Here is a 16,253-nt window from a genome sequence, read left to right on the forward strand (position 1 = left end):
TCCTCCATTCCTCTCCTTCTTCCTCCATCTCCTCTCCTCCACACTCCATCTCCTCTCCTTCTTCCTCCATCTATTCTCCTCTACCCCACATAGCCTCTCCTTCTTCCTCCATCTCCTCTACCCTCCATCTCCTCCCCCTCCATCTCCTCTCCTTCTTCCTCCATCTCCTCTCCTTCTTCCTCCATCTCCTCTCCTCCACCCTCCATCTCCTCTCGTTCTTTCTCCATCTCCTCTACCCTCCCCCTCCTCTCCTTCCTCCATCTCCTCTCCCCCTCCATCCCCTCTCCTTCTTCCTCCATCTCCTCTCCCCTTCCATCTCCTCTCCTTCTTCCTCTCCTTCTTCCTCTCCTTCTTCCTCCATCTCCTCTACCCTCCATTTCCTCTCCTTCTTCCTCCACCCCCACATCCCCTCCCCCTCCATCTCTTCTCCTCCCTCCCTCCCTGCTCCATCTCCTCTCACCCATCTCCTCTCCTCCCCCCTCCATCTCCTCTCCTCCCCCTTCCATCTCTCCTCCTCCATCTTTTCTCCTCCCTCTCTTCTCCCCTCCACCTCCTATCCTCCTGTCCTCCTTCTTCGCTCAGACAGCTCCCTCCCTCTGTGTCTTTGGAGAGTTTGATGCAGTCTGTCCTGCATGCTGGGGGCTTGGGACTATGTGTGTGTGTGTGTGTGTGTGTGTGTGTGTGTGTGTGTGTGTGTGTGTGTGTGTGTGTGTGTGTGTGTGTGTGTGTGTGTGTGTGTGTTAGCAACCAACCAACTATACACATACACACACTAAGCCTGTGGTATTCTAAAGCAGCGTTAAATCGCTGTGACAGTCAGAACCCTGGCTGCCCGTGTCGAAGTGCTGTACTCAGCATAGTCCCCAATCACCTGACTCTAGTGCTGAGAGATAAGTACTTTTTGAGGTTGGTTCGGTTTCTGAAAAAAAAACATGGTTTTCGATTTTTGGTTTAGATCATTTTTTTCAACGTTAAATGCATTTTGCATTATGTGGGTTGAATGCTCTAAAATGTGCAGTTATGGCACTCAACCCAATGCCACAGATATCTGACATTTTGAGGGAGCTTACAATTGGCATGCTGACTGCTGGAATGTCCACCAGAGCTGTTGACAGATAATTTAATGTTCATTTCTCTACCAACGTTGTTTTAGAGAATTTGGCAGTACATTCAACCGGCCTCACAACCACATACGACGTGTAACCATGCCAACCAAGGATCTCCACATCCGGCTTCTTCACCCGCAGGATCGTCTGAGACCAGCCACCCGGACATCTAATGAAACTGAGGAGTATTTCTGTCTTTTAGAAAGACCTTTTGTGGGGAGAAACTTATTTGGATTATCTGGGCCTGACTCCCTGGTGGGTGGGCCTGGCTCCCTGGTGGGTGGGCCTGGCTCCCTGGTGGGTGGGCCTGGCTCCCTGGTGGGTGGGCCTGGCTCCCTGGTGGGTGGGCCTGGCTCCCTGGTGGGTGGGCCTGACTCCCTGGTGGGTGGGCCTGGCTCCCTGGTGGGTGGGCCTGGCTCCCTGGTGGGTGGGCCTGGCTCCCTGGTGGGTGGGCCTGACTCCCTGGTGGGTGGGCCTGACTCCCTGGTGGGTGGGCCTGGCTCCCTGGTGGGTGGGCCTGGCTCCCTGGTGGGTGGGCCTGGCTCCCTGGTGGGTGGGCCTGACTCCCTGGTGGGTGGGCCTGGCTCCCTGGTGGGTGGGCCTGGCTCCCTGGTGGGTGGGCCTGGCTCCCTGGTGGGTGGGCCTGACTCCCTGGTGGGTGGGCCTGGCTCCCTGGTGGGTGGGCCTAGGCTCTCAAGTGGCTCCACCCATCGCTGCGCTCCTCCCTGCCCAGTCATGTGAAATCCATAGATTAGAGCCTAATTTATTTATTTCAATTGACTGATTTCTTTATATGAACTGTGACTCAGTAAAATAGTTTAAATTGTTGCATGTTGCGTTTCTATATTTTGTATGACAAGACCTGAAAATGGTAGTCTAGCAATGATGAACATCCGATTTGACAGAATAATGGACATATATTGCACAATCCAGGTGTGGGAAGCTCTTAGTGACTTTCCCAGAAAGACTCATAGCTGTAATTGCTGCCAAAGATGATTCTAACATGTACTGACTCAGGAGGTTGAATACGTATCTAATATTATATTAGTGTTTTATTTTTCATATTCTTTTTTTATTTATTTTTTTACAAATGTTAGAATTCTTCTTCCACTTTGACAATACAGAGTATTTTGTTTAGATCGTTGACAAAAAATGACAATTAGATCCATTTTTATCTCACTTTGTAACAAAATGTGGAAAAATCAACAGGTGTGAATACTTTCTGAAGGAATTGTAGTTAATTACCACATTGTCTGTTGTATGGTCACTGTAGTTAATTACCACATTGTCTGTTGTATGGTCACTGTAGTTAATTACCACATTGTCTGCTGTATGGTCACTGTAGTTAATTACCACATTGTCTGTTGTATGGTCACTGTAGTTAATTACCACATTGTCTGTTGTATGGTCACTGTAGTTAATTACCACATTGTCTGCTGTATGGTCACTGTAGTTAATTACCACATTGTCTGCTGTATGGTCACTGTAGTTAATTACCACATTGTCTGCTGTATGGTCACTGTAGTTAATTACCACATTGTCTGTTGTATGGTCACTGTAGTTAATTACCACATTGTCTGTTGTATGGTCACTGTAGTTAATTACCACATTGTCTGTTGTATGGTCACTGTAGTTAATTACCACATTGTCTGTTGTATGGTCACTGTAGTTAATTACCACATTGTCTGTTGTATGGTCACTGTAGTTAATTACCACATTGTCTGCTGTATGGTCACTGTAGTTAATTACCACATTGTCTGTTGTATGGTCATTGTAGTTAATTACCACATTGTCTGTTGTATGGTCATTGTAGTTAATTACCACATTGTCTGTTGTATGGTCACTGTAGTTAATTACCACATTGTCTGTTGTATGGTCATTGTAGTTAATTACCACATTGTCTGCTGTATGGTCACTGTAGTTAATTACCATATTGTCTGCTCGAAACTGTGTAGAATAGTGGCTTGTTGGAAACTACCACTCCTGACTACATCTCACCGTTCGGGCTTGTTCTGATTTATCTCAAAGGAAACTGCGTATTGAGCTCACAGAAATTTGAACAAAAAGGAATTCAAATAATTGAACCAACGTTAGTCAATTAGTTATACAAAAATATATATAAAAAATAACCGACATTTGGGTTAATCGCTCAGCACTACCTGACACATACAGAGTTTTAACACTGGGGCTCCGCAGAAAAAAAGTCCTCTTACGCAATTACACTTTCAGCTGCACACTTATCTCTACTACGAATCGTCTCCACTGTATCAGTGCTGTTGTTGATGGGGCACAGGTCCTCTCAGTGCTGTTGTTGAGGTGGCACAGGTCCCCTCAGTGCTGTTGTTGATGGGGCACAGGTCCCCTCAGTGCTGTTGTTGATGGGCCACAGGTCCTCTCAGTGCTATTGTTGATGGGCCACAGGTCCTCTCAGTGCTGTTGTTGATGGGGCACAGGTCCACTCAGTGCTGTTGTTGATGGGGCACAGGTCCCCTCAGTGCTGTTGTTGATGGGGCACAGGTCCTCTCAGTGCTGTTGTTGATGGGGCACAGGTCCCCTCAGTGCTGTTGTTGATGGGGCACAGGTCCTCTCAGTGCTGTTGTTGATGGGGCACAGGTCCTCTCAGTGCTGTTGTTGATGGGGCACAGGTCCCCTCAGTGCTGTTGTTGATTGGGTCCCCTCAGTGCTCTCCGTAAGATTATTTAGGTATCTCTGGTCCTATCTCTCTAGTCTGTAGTCTATAAGGCCCCAAGTTGTTCCTGAAAGTGTGACCTGACCAGGGAAATCTCTTGGGCCTAGTCATAGTCATGGTCAGCAAATATTTTCCAAAGTAATTGTAGCTACTATAAATATAATCCATTGTTATAATTACTGTGAAATCAGCCACGTGTGTGTGTGTGTGTGTGTGTGTGTGTGTGTGTGTGTGTGTGTGTGTGTGTGTGTGTGTGTGTGTGTGTGTGTGTGTGTGTGTGTGTGTGTGTGTGTGTGTGTCTGTGTGTGTGTGTGTGTGTGTGTGTGTGTGTGTGTGTATGTGTCTGTGTGTCTGTGTCTGTGTGTGTGTGTGTGTGTGAGAGAGTCAGTCAGTCAGTCAGTGTTGAGTGGAGTTGGGGGCAAGAGGAATAACACTTGTATTTCCCCAAGGTCCCCACAACATTCAGCACTTAGCACAACTAAATGGGTGGTTGTATAGGCGTTACTCCAATTTATGGTGATCATGTGTGTGTGTGCGTCACGGTGTGTGCGTCACTGTGTGTGCGTCACGGTGTGTGCTTCACGGTGTGTGTGAGTGCAAGTACTAATGCACAGACGCACAGTCATCATGACCCCACCAGCACACATGCAGAGAGAGAGAGAGATGCTGGGAGAAAATGTTAGAGAGAAGGTGTGAACAATGAACAGACAGGGATTGATACAAAATCAAATATTTACAAAATCTTTCTCTCTCTCGTTTCCCCCTTTGTTCCTTTATGTTGGAGGGCCTGACTGAATCTGTCCTCTCTCCCCCCTGTGGTTCAACCTGTTTACTGTCAAAATGGAGCAGGGGAAAAGGACTGGTTCAGAGAAGGGCCTTGTACCGTGGCAGCAGCACAGTCAAAAATAACACCCCAGAATTACACTTCAGCTGTTTTTGAATACTCATACTAACCACACTAAACATACTATAACTCAACTTTTTGTGACGTGAATTGAGTACGTCGTATCTTTGTAACGAGAGCAGTCATTACTCCAATAACTCAGACTTCCACAGTCCCCAGTGCTGCAGTCTAGTATGTGATGTGGTAGTTGTAGTCTTTTTTTCTTGACCCAGACCATACTGGTTTTAGATGATGGTTGGTTTTTATATTGTGATGAAGTATTGTGAAACCTTCAGCTGTGAGAAAATGTCAGATGCTGTCCTTTCTAATTTGATGGTAGTGTTGCATGGTATACCGAAACTTCTGTACTTTTTCCATACTAGAATATGAAAAATGGTTCGGTACTATAATTTTTGTTACTTTTGGTACTTTTGTCAAATGTGTTTCACGGATCAACTCAGTCTATCAATAATCAAATAAATACAGTTTCAATAAAACTGCTTTTTTTCTGCAGATCAACTCAGTCTATCAGTCCCCCTTATAGCGCGAGTCGCGCACCGTTCCTGCTCCACTTACTCATTGCTAGCCTGTACTGGGAGTCTGGGCTACATCATGTTAGCTACACACTCATACTGTACTGGGAGTCTGGGCTACATCATGTTAGCTCCACACTCATGCTATACTGGGAGTCTGGGCTACATCATGTTAGCTCCACACTCATAGTGTACTGGGAGTCTGGGCTACATCATGTTAGCTCCACACTCATAGTGTACTGGGAGTCTGGGCTACATCCTGTTAGCTCCACACTCATGCTGCACTGGTAGTCTGGGCTACATCATGTTAGCTCCACACTCATGCTGTACTGGGAGTCTGGGCTACATCCTGTTAGCTCCACACTCATGCTGCACTGGTAGTCTGGGCTACATCATGTTAGCTCCACACTCATGCTGTACTGGGAGTCTGGGCTACATCATGTTAGCTCCACACTCATGCTGTACTGGGAGTCTGGGCTACATCATGTTAGCTCCACACTCATGCTGTACTGGGAGTCTGGGCTACATCATGTTAGCTCCACACTCATGCTGTACTGGGAGTCTGGGCTACATCATGTTAGCTCCACACTCATGCTGTACTGGGAGTCTGGGCTACATCATGTTAGCTCCACACTCATGCTGTACTGGGAGTCTGGGCTACATCATGTCAGCTCCACACTCATGCTGTACTGGGAGTCTGGGCTACATCATGTTAGCTAGACACTCATGCTATACTGGGAGTCTGGGCTACATCATGTTAGCTACACACTCATGCTGTACTGGGAGTCTGGGCTACATCATGTTAGCTCCACACTCATGCTGTACTGGGAGTCTGGGCTACATCATGTCAGCTCCACACTCATGCTGTACTGGGAGTCTGGGCTACATCATGTTAGCTAGACACTCATGCTATACTGGGAGTCTGGGCTACATCATGTTAGCTACACACTCATGCTGTACTGGGAGTCTGGGCTACATCATGTTAGCTCCACACTCATACTGTACTGGGAGTCTGGGCTACATCATGTTAGCTCCACACTCATACTGTACTGGGAGTCTGGGCTACATCATGTTAGCTACACACTCATGCTGTACTGGGAGTCTGGGCTACATCATGTTAGCTCCACACTCATGCTGTACTGGGAGTCTGGGCTGCATCATGTTAGCTACACACTTATGCTGCACAGAAGTACTATTTAAAGCGATAGTGCACACTTTTATAAAAGAAGCTACATCAATGCAAATGTTGTTGATCAATATAAGTCCCAAATGGAAGGAAAGCGCTGGTTTGTCATGTAGCCCCATGAAATCAGCCAAAACTAGCTCAATAACCCAATGCATGAACACAAATGCAGTCACCTGGGCCACATCTTGGTTTATCAATAGAGATTTACTATTCAAATAAAAGTCATGTAGTTAGATTGATAAAAACAAAGTACATTTGATTGTATGATTTGTATAAAATGTGAATGATTAATACGTACATGGTTGTCTCTGAACAGAGCGGTAGCTGAGTTAATCTGTCTGGATGAAGTACTAATATACCCTCCTCCCCTCCAAAATCAATTCATCAAACCTGACATTTGGATTCTGTACACAAAACCTCCTAAGCCTACACACACACACACACAAATGGACATATGCACAACCGCCCCATCACACACACAATTGCTCCGTCAGTGTAAAAAAAGCCACTGGCTGTGCTTTGCGTCCTTGTTTCTTGTTGCTGTTGTTTGTCTCCTGACTTGTTCCTGTGCCTGGCTCTGTTCCTGCTCTCACTGCTGACAGGTAAAGTAGAGCAGACTGCTGAGGCACAATGTGCTGTCATTATTACACAATCACTGTGGCCCTGGTAGGCTGCTGCTACAGCCTTCTTCTACAGTCTGCATTCATCTTTGTCTTTATCAATTCAATTCAATTCAAGGGCTTTATTGGCATGGGAAACATGTGTTAACATTGCCAAAGCAAGTGAGGTAGATAATATATAAAGTTAAATAAACAATAAAAATTAACAGTAAACAAGCCATACAGAAGTTTCAAAACAATAAAGTCATTACAAATGTCATATTATATATATATACAGTGTTTTAACAATGTACAAATGGTTACGGTATACAAGGGAAAATAAATTAGCATAAATATGGGTTGTATTTACAATGGTGTTTGTTCTTCACTGGTTGCCCTTTTCTCGTGGCAACAGGTCACAAATCTTGCTGCTGTGATGGCACACTGTGGAATTTCACCCAGTAGATATGGGAGTTTATCAAAATTTGATTTGTTGGATCTGTGTAATCTGAGGGAAATATGTCTCTCTAATATGGTCATACATTGGGCAGGAAGTTAGGAAGTGCAGCTCAGTTTCCACCTCATTTTGTGAGCAGTGAGCACATAGCCTGTCTTCTCTTGAGAGCCATGTCTGCCTACGGCGGCCTTTCTCAATAGCAAGGCTATGCTCACTGAGTCTGTACATAATCAAAGCTTTCCTTAATTTTGGGTCAGTCACAGTGGTCAGGTATTCTGCCGCTGTGTACTCTCTGTGTAGGGCCAAATAGCATTCTAGTTTGCTCTGTTTTTTTGTAAATTCTTTCCAATGTGTCAAGTAATTATCTTTTTGTTTTCTCATGATTTGGTTGAGTCTAATTGTGCTGATGTCCTGGGGCTCTGTAGGGTGTGTTTGTGTTTGTGAACAGAGCCCCAGGGCCAGCTTGCTTAGGAGACTCTTCTCCAGGTTCATCTCTCTGTAGGTGATGGCTTTGTTATGGAAGGTTTGGGAATCGCTTCCTTTTAGGTGGTTATAGAATTTAACGGCTCTTTTCTGGATTTTGATAATTAGTGGGTATCGGCCTAATTCTGCTTTGCATGCATTATTTGGTGTTCTACGTTGTACACGGAGGATATTTTTGCAGAATTCTGCGTGCAGAGTCTCAATTTGGTGTTTGTCCCATTTTGTGAAGTCTTGGTTGGTGAACGGACCCCAGACCTCACAACCATAGAGGGCAATGGGCTCTATGACTGATTCAAGTATTTTTAGCCAAATCCTAATTGGTATGTTGAAATTTATGTTCCTTTTGATGGCATAGAATGCCCTTCTTGCCTTGTCTCTCAGATCGTTCACAGCTTTGTGGAAGTTACCTGTGGCGCTGATGTTTAGGCCAAGGTATGTATAGTTTTTTGTGTGCTCTAGGGCAACAGTGTCTAGATGGAATTTGTATTTGTGGTCCTGGTGACTGGACCTTTTTTGGAACACCATTATTTTGGTCTTACTGAGATTTACTGTCAGGGCCCAGGTCTGACAGAATCTATGCATAAGGTCTAGGTGCTGCTGTAGGCCCTCCTTGGTTGGTTATCTCTCAATCTCTTTATCTCTCCATCTCTTTATCTCTCCATCTCTTTATCTCTCAATATCTTTATCTCTCCATGTCTTTTTCTCAATCTCTTTCTCCATCTCTTTCTCTCAATCTCTGTATCTCTCAATCTATTTATCTCTCCATCTCTTTCTCTCCATGTCTTTATCTCTCCGTCTCTTTTTCTCAATCTCTTTCTCCATCTCTTTATCTCTCCATCTCTTTATCTCTCCATCTCTTTCTCTCAATCTCTTTATCTCTTCATCTCTTTATCTCTCCATCTCTTTATCTCTCCATCTCTTTCTCTCAATCTCTTTATCTCCATCTCTTTATCTCCATCTCTTTATCTCAATCTATTTATCTCTCCATGTCTTTATCTCCATATGGCCGACTCAATCACTATTCAACAGGAGAGGATATCTGTTGTTTTTCTAGTACTCAGGCACAAAACCGAAGAGATGGAGTGTACTAGAGATGACTGTTTACATTAGAGTAAATCCATTCAGAGGATAGGTAAGGAAATAGAGAGGTTTTATGCTGCTAAAGAGCTGTAAGTGAATTGTCAATGAAAGTGCAATGATTGTTGACATCGATCTAGTCTGTGTGTGTGTGTTCTTCTCTTACCCGTCTCTCTCTCTCCATCCCTCTCTCTCCCTCCAGACCTCTGCTAAGTTGCCATGACGAGTGAGGAGTGTCCCGTTCCGCTTGGGGGCGTGTCCCCGGTGGGGGCGGGGCTCTGCGAGGATTACGGCCCGGTTCAGGCTGATGACATCATCGAGGAGGCGGGAGGGGCAGGCGATGACATCAGCATCGGCAGTGACCTCAGCACGCTGGTGGTGCCGTTCCCTGAACTTGCACCTGTGGTGTTCTTCTGTCTCAAGCAGACCACCTGTCCCCGCAGCTGGTGCATACACATGGTGTCCAGCCCATATCCTTTACTACTGCTGAGATGACCTCCGACCCCTAACCTCTGACACCTGGCCTCTGACCCCTGACCCCTAACCCCCAAAATGTCATCCATCACCTCTCACACTTAAATGGTCTTCATCCTATATAGTTGTGGCTGCTTCGCGTCGTGTGGTATTATCTCTACCTTCTTACCCTTTGTGCTGTTGTCTGTGCCTGCTACCATGTTGTGCTGCTGCCATGTTGTGTTGCTACCATGTTGTTGTCATGTTGTGTTGATACCATGTTGTTGTCATGTTGTGTTGATACCATGTTGTTGTCATGTTGTGTTGATACCATGTTGTTGTCATGTTGTGTTGATACCATGCTGTGTTTTCATGTGTTGCTGCCATGCTATGTTTCTTAGGTCTCTATATGTAGTGTTGTGCTGTCTCTCTTGTCATGATGTGTGTTTGGTCCTTTTATTAAATTTGTTATATTTAATCCCATCCCCCGTCCCTGCAGGAGGCCTTTTGCCTTCTGGTAGGCCATCATGGTAAATAAGAATATGTTCTTAACTGACTTGCCTAGTTAAAAAAAGGTAATTATATATATCCTTATAACATATTCTATATGTCATTATGTCCATATCCCAGACTCTTACCCTGAACCCCTATCTCCTGACCTCTCACCTCTAATATTCTTCCACTGAACTAATCAAACCTACTCAGCTCTCCCCCTCTTCACCCTTCACCTCTCTCAACCTCAGTCTCCCTCCATCTCTCATTGCCTCTTCATGCCTCTTATAGCCCTCTTCTAAACCCTTCAACCCTTCCCTCTTTCCTCGTCATCCTATCTGTCCTCCACCATCTCTTACCTTTTCTCTTTCCCCTCCTCTCCTCTCCCCCTCGCCTCCCTCTGGCCTGATCCCAGTCTGCCTGAAAGCTCAGTATCTCCTGATGTCCTGACCTGAGTAAGTCTACTTTACTGTCTCTATATTCAACCCCGGTGTTGATCCACTCAGTAATGCTGAATGATGGAGAAAGTTGACCAACCTGTCAATGCCAACTTTTTTTGCTCTGTTCTGACAGACTGCAACTGGATATAAGTTTGCTTCAGTAGGTGTGTGTGTTAATGTGTGTGTGTGTGTCCATCTAGGAGTGTGTTGGCACAAACACTCTTTCCCGTGGCTGACCCAGGTGATAATCTGCAGTGAATGCTGAGGAAGTCTCTCTCTCCATTGAGGCTGTTCAGTCTTTGATGTACTGTCAGGGTTTTGAGGGATTTGCTAGGCTTTCTAGTGTGTAAGATTGGTGTGTGTGTGATCGGCCTCTAGCCAGGAAGTTTCCCAATCTTATTTCACATCGCCCCAAACACGGACGCCTTTGATTGGCCAACTCTGGCCCATGGTGATGACTCAGAGCACAAGCGTGTTACACACACACACACAGATCATAATTTTGTAATACATGGAGAGACAGGGCTTGGGAATTTCTGGGTTTCGGGTGTTTGTTGTTGGATGAGGTGGTGATTCTGCACACACACACACACACACACACACACACACACACACACACACACACACACACACACACACACACACACACACACACACACACACACACACACACACACACACACACACACACACACACACACACACACACTGTTCCACTCTCTGCATGTCTCTCATTCTCTCCCTTACTCCCTCTTTTCATCTCTCTCACTCCCTCTGCCCATCTCACCCCTCTCTCTTTTCATCTCTCTCTCACTCCCTCTGCCCATCTCTCCCCTCTCTCTTTTCATCTCTCTCTCACTCCCTCTGCCCATCTCTCCCCTCTCTCTTTTCATCTCTCTCTCACTCCATCTGCCCATCTCTCCCCTCTCTCTTTTCATCTCTCTCACTCCCTCTGCCCATCTCACCCATCTCTCTTTTCATCTCTCTCACTCCCTCTGCCCATCTCACCCCTCTCTCTTTTCACCTCTCTCTCACCCCCTCTGCCCATCTCTCCCCTCTCTCTTTTCATCTCTCTCACTCCCTCTGCCCATCTCTCCCCTCTCTCTTTTCATCTCTCTCTCACTCCCTCTGCCCATCTCTCCCCTCTCTCTTTTCATCTCTCTCTCACTCCCTCTGCCCATCTCTCCCCTCTCTCTTTTCATCTCTCTCTCACTCCCTCTGCCCATCTCTCCCCTCTCTCTTTTCATCTCTCTCACTCCCTCTGCCCATCTCTCCCCTCCCTCTTTTCATCTCTCTCACTCCCTCTGCCCATCTCTCCCCTCTCTCTTTTCATCTCTCTCTCACTCCCTCTGCCCATCTCTCCCCTCTCTTTTCATCTCTCTCTCACTCCCTCTGCCCATCTCTCCCCTCTCTTTTCATCTCTCTCTTACTCCCTCGACCCATCTCTCTTTTCATCTCTCTCTTACTCCCTCTGCCCATCTCTCCCATCTTTCTTTTCATCTCTCTCTCACCCCCTCTGCCCATCTCTCCCATCTTTCTTTTCATCTCTCTCTCACCCCCTCTGCCCATCTCTCCCCTCTCTCTTTTCATCTCTCTCACTCCCTCTGCCCATCTCTCCCCTCTCTCTTTTCATCTCTCTCTCATTCCCTCTGCCCATCTCTCCCCTCTCTCTTTTCATCTCTCTCTCACTCCCTCTGCCCATCTCACCCCTCTCTCTTTTCATCTCTCTCACTCCCTCTGCCCATCTCTCCCCTCTCTCTTTTCATCTCTCTCTCACCCCCTCTGCCCATCTCTCCCATCTCTCTTTTCATCTCTCTCTTACTCCCTCTGCTATTCTCTCCCATCTCTTTTTTCATCTCTCTCTTACTCCCTCTGGCCAACTCTCCCCTCTCTTTTCAACTCTCTCTCTTTTCTCTCTCTCTCCATGACTTTCTATTCTCATTCATTTCACCCTCGGACATTATTCTTCATCTTACATGCTTCTGTGTGTGTTTTTGTGTTTGTGTCTGTGTGTGTGAGTACGGAAAGGCGTGTGTGCTTGCGTACGTTGCCATGTTATATGCCTGCCTGCTTACCGTGAAGCCACACCCCCCTCTCCACCTCTCCTCCCCTCTTCTCCCCTCCGCTCTACTCTACTCCCCTCCACTCTCATCCACACTCTCCACCTCTCCTCCCCTCTACTCTCCTCCCCTCTTCTCCCCTCTGCTCTACTCTACTCCCCTCCACTCTCATCCACACTCTCCACCTCTCTCTCTTCCCCCCCTTCTCCTCCCCTCTCCTCCCATCTACTCCACTCACCTCCCCACTCTCCACCTCTCCTCTCCTCCCCTCCCTTCTCATCCCCTCCACTCTCCTCCTCTCCACTCCCCTCTCCTGTCCCCTCTCCTCTCCTTTCCTCTCCTCTGGTTTATTATCCTAAGATATTATCTCTGGTCTCTCCTGACCAGACAAAGAGGCCTGTGTCTCTTTATGTATTGGCACAGAGATAGGACAGAGATTTCTGCTGTCTGTGTAACTGATTGGACATTAGATATGTCTGGCCTAGCACTTACTCACCTTCAATATGCTCATCATCATGCCCCACATACGTCAGGCTATGAGTCAGTCAGGCTGAGATATGAGCAGGCTCATCAGCTTAATGAACTAAAAAGAGAAATAATATAATCCAGTCCTAAACCCCCAGATTCAGACACTCTGGGGAGATGGGGACCTGTCTACCACACCCCACCACTTACCCAAAGCATAGATATTCAAAATTACAAGGAGCAGAGTTAATACCTATTTGCAAGTGATTGCAGTGCTTTTTCAAATACTAGTTTCCTCCTCAAACCCTCCCTCGTCCTTTTTTTACAATGCGTGCAGGACACGGGGTCGTCGAGAGCTGCCTGAGCATGTTGCTTTCCCAAGCAGTTGATGCAGAGAAGGTGAGAGCCTTTCCTCGCAATCATGGAGCCGAAAGCGCAAGAACGTGGGGGTTTGAGTGCTTGGCCTGGCTGTCCCTGGGATGGGGCAGCAGTGGCCATTGTAATTAAACACTGTAGTGTAGTAGCGCCTGTTGTAGAAAATTACGTGTTAGCCCGGAGGGTTAGAATGGGAGACAGCGCGGCGTAACGCTATAGCCAGGCTTGTAAGGCATTAGCTAACTAGCAGCTATCTAGCATGGCTAAGGTATGCTGTCACTAGCACAGTGCTAGCCGATGAGGACCATGTGGGAGCTGTGTTGGACTTCGTGCTGATATCCTCCTAAACTTGGTTGTTTTAGTTAACGCAAACATTTTAACATAGGTTAAACTAAACAAGAGGAAAGAGCTAGCAATGCTACATTATGTGAAGATAAAATTGCTAGCTAGTGTGGTTAGCTTGCTTTCCAATAAGCTAGCCAAGTTAGCTTAATTAAGCCAGTTAAACTTAATTAAGTTTAGATGGGAGAACCTTCCAAAAGGACAACCCAGCACTCCACCAATCAGGCCTTTATAGTAGTGGCCAGATAGAAGCCACTCCTTAGTAAAAGGCACATGACAGTCTGCTTGGAGTTTGCCAAAATGCACCTAAAGGACCAAGATTGAATTCTTTGGCCTGAATGCCAAGCATCACATCTGGAGGAAACTTAGCACCATCCCTACAGTGAAGCAAGGTGGTGGCAGCATCATGAGTTGGTGATGTTTTCAGCGGCAGGGACTGGGAGACTAGTCAGGACCGAGGGAAAGATGAACGGAGCAAAGTACAGAGGAATCCTTGATGAAAACCTGCTGCAGAGTACTCAGGACCTCAGACTGGGGCGAAGGTTCACCTTCCAACAGGACAATGACCCTAAGCACACAGCCAAGACAACGCAGTAGTGGCTTCGGGACTCTGAATGTCCTTGGGTGCCCCAGCCAGAGCACGGACTTGAATCCGATCTAACATCTCTAGAGAGACCAGAAAATAGTGATGCTTCCCGTCCAACCTGACATACATTGAGAGGATCTGTAGAGAAGAATGGAAGAAACTCCAATTCCAAGCCAAGCTTGTAGCATCATACCCAAGAAGACTTGAGACTGTAATCGCTGCCAAAAAGGTGCTTCAACAAAGTTCTGAGTAAAGGGTCTGAATATTTATTTAAATGTGATATTTCAGTTTTGTATCTTTTATGCATTTGCAAAAAAAATCTAAAAACCAGTTTTTTCTTTGTCATTGTAGAGTATTGTATTTAGATTGATGAGGTAAATTTTTTTTTTCTGTGGTGAAATGCGAAAAGATGATTTCCCATATGTGCTACATCTCACTCATATAATCATAGAACCAGGGATACGAGAGCAACCTTGAGTTTCTATGTTTTTTAGGTGCAAAAACACTCACCTGCTTGTTGTGATGCAACCAATAGGGAACATAACTCATGGCTTCATGCTAGCTGTGAGCCTGTGAGTGTGATGGGACTCATGGCTTCATGCTAGCTGTGAGCCTGTGAGTGTAATGGGACTCGTGGCTTCATGCTAGCTGTGAGCCTGTGAGTGTAATGGGACTCATGGCTTCATGCTAGCTGTGAGCCTGTGAGTGTGATGGGACTCATGGCTTCATGCTAGCTGTGAGCCTGCGAGTGTAATGGGACTCATGGCTTCATGCTAGCTGTGAGCCTGTGAGTGTAATGGGACTCGTGGCTTCATGCTAGCTGTGAGCCTGTGAGTGTGATGGGACTCGTGGCTTCATGCTAGCTGTGAGCCTGTGAGTGTGATGGGACTCGTGGCTTCATGCTAGCTGTGAGCCTGTGAGTGTGATGGGACTCGTGGCTTCATGCTAGCTGTGAGCCTGTGAGTGTGATGGGACTCGTGGCTTCATGCTAGCTGTGAGCCTGTGAGTGTGATGGGACTCGTGGCTTCATGCTAGCTGTGAGCCTGTGAGTGTGATGGGACTCGTGGCTTCATGCTAGCTGTGAGCCTGTGAGTGTAATGGGACTCGTGGCTTCATGCTAGCTGTGAGCCTGTGAGTGTAATGGGACTCGTGGCTTCATGCTAGCTGTGAGCCTGTGAGTGTGATGGGACTCGTGGCTTCATGCTAGCTGTGAGCCTGTGAGTGTGATGGGACTCGTGGCTTCATGCTAGCTGTGAGCCTGTGAGTGTGATGGGACTCGTGGCTTCATGCTAGCTGTGAGCCTGTGAGTGTAATGGGACTCGTGGCTTCATGCTAGCTGTGAGCCTGTGAGTGTGATGGGACTCGTGGCTTCATGCTAGCTGTGAGCCTGTGAGTGTGATGGGACTCGTGGCTTCATGCTAGCTGTGAGCCTGTGAGTGTGATGGGACTCATGGCTTCATGCTAGCTGTGAGCCTGTGAGTGTGATGGGACTCATGGCTTCATGCTAGCTGTGAGCCTGTGAGTGTGATGGGACTCATGGCTTCATGCTAGCTGTGAGCCTGTGAGTGTGATGGGACTCATGGCTTCATGCTAGCTGTGAGCCTGTGAGTGTGATGGGACTCGTGGCTTCATGCTAGCTGTGAGCCTGTGAGTGTGATGGGACTCATGGCTTCATGCTAGCTGTGAGCCTGTGAGTGTGATGGGACTCGTGGCTTCATGCTAGCTGTGAGCCTGTGAGTGTGATGGGACTCGTGGCTTCATGCTAGCTGTGAGCCTGTGAGTGTGATGGGACTCGTGGCTTCATGCTAGCTGTGAGCCTGTGAGTGTAATGGGACTCGTGGCTTCATGCTAGCTGTGAGCCTGTGAGTGTGATGGGACTCATGGCTTCATGCTAGCTGTGAGCCTGTGAGTGTGATGGGACTCATGGCTTCATGCTAGCTGTGAGCCTGTGAGTGTAATGGGACTCGTGGCTTCATGCTAGCTGTGAGCCTGTGAGTGTGATGGGACTCGTGGCTTCATGCTAGCTG

General features: G+C 46.9%; 1 protein-coding gene across 1 annotated transcript in view; it reads left to right on the forward strand.

Annotated features, from left to right (window-relative positions):
• Positions 1-16,253, forward strand: part of LOC116361914 (voltage-dependent T-type calcium channel subunit alpha-1I-like) — a 148,154-nt gene that overhangs the window by 74,366 nt on the left and 57,535 nt on the right. The window contains exon 2 of the mRNA XM_031816315.1: positions 9,216-9,483. Within this exon, the coding sequence (XP_031672175.1) occupies positions 9,233-9,483 (251 nt within the window). The 5' untranslated portion in view covers positions 9,216-9,232. The remainder of the gene's footprint in view (positions 1-9,215; positions 9,484-16,253) is intronic.

Source organism: Oncorhynchus kisutch, unplaced genomic scaffold, assembly GCF_002021735.2.
Source record: "Oncorhynchus kisutch isolate 150728-3 unplaced genomic scaffold, Okis_V2 scaffold776, whole genome shotgun sequence".
In the NCBI taxonomy this organism is placed as follows: Eukaryota; Metazoa; Chordata; class Actinopteri; order Salmoniformes; family Salmonidae; genus Oncorhynchus; species Oncorhynchus kisutch.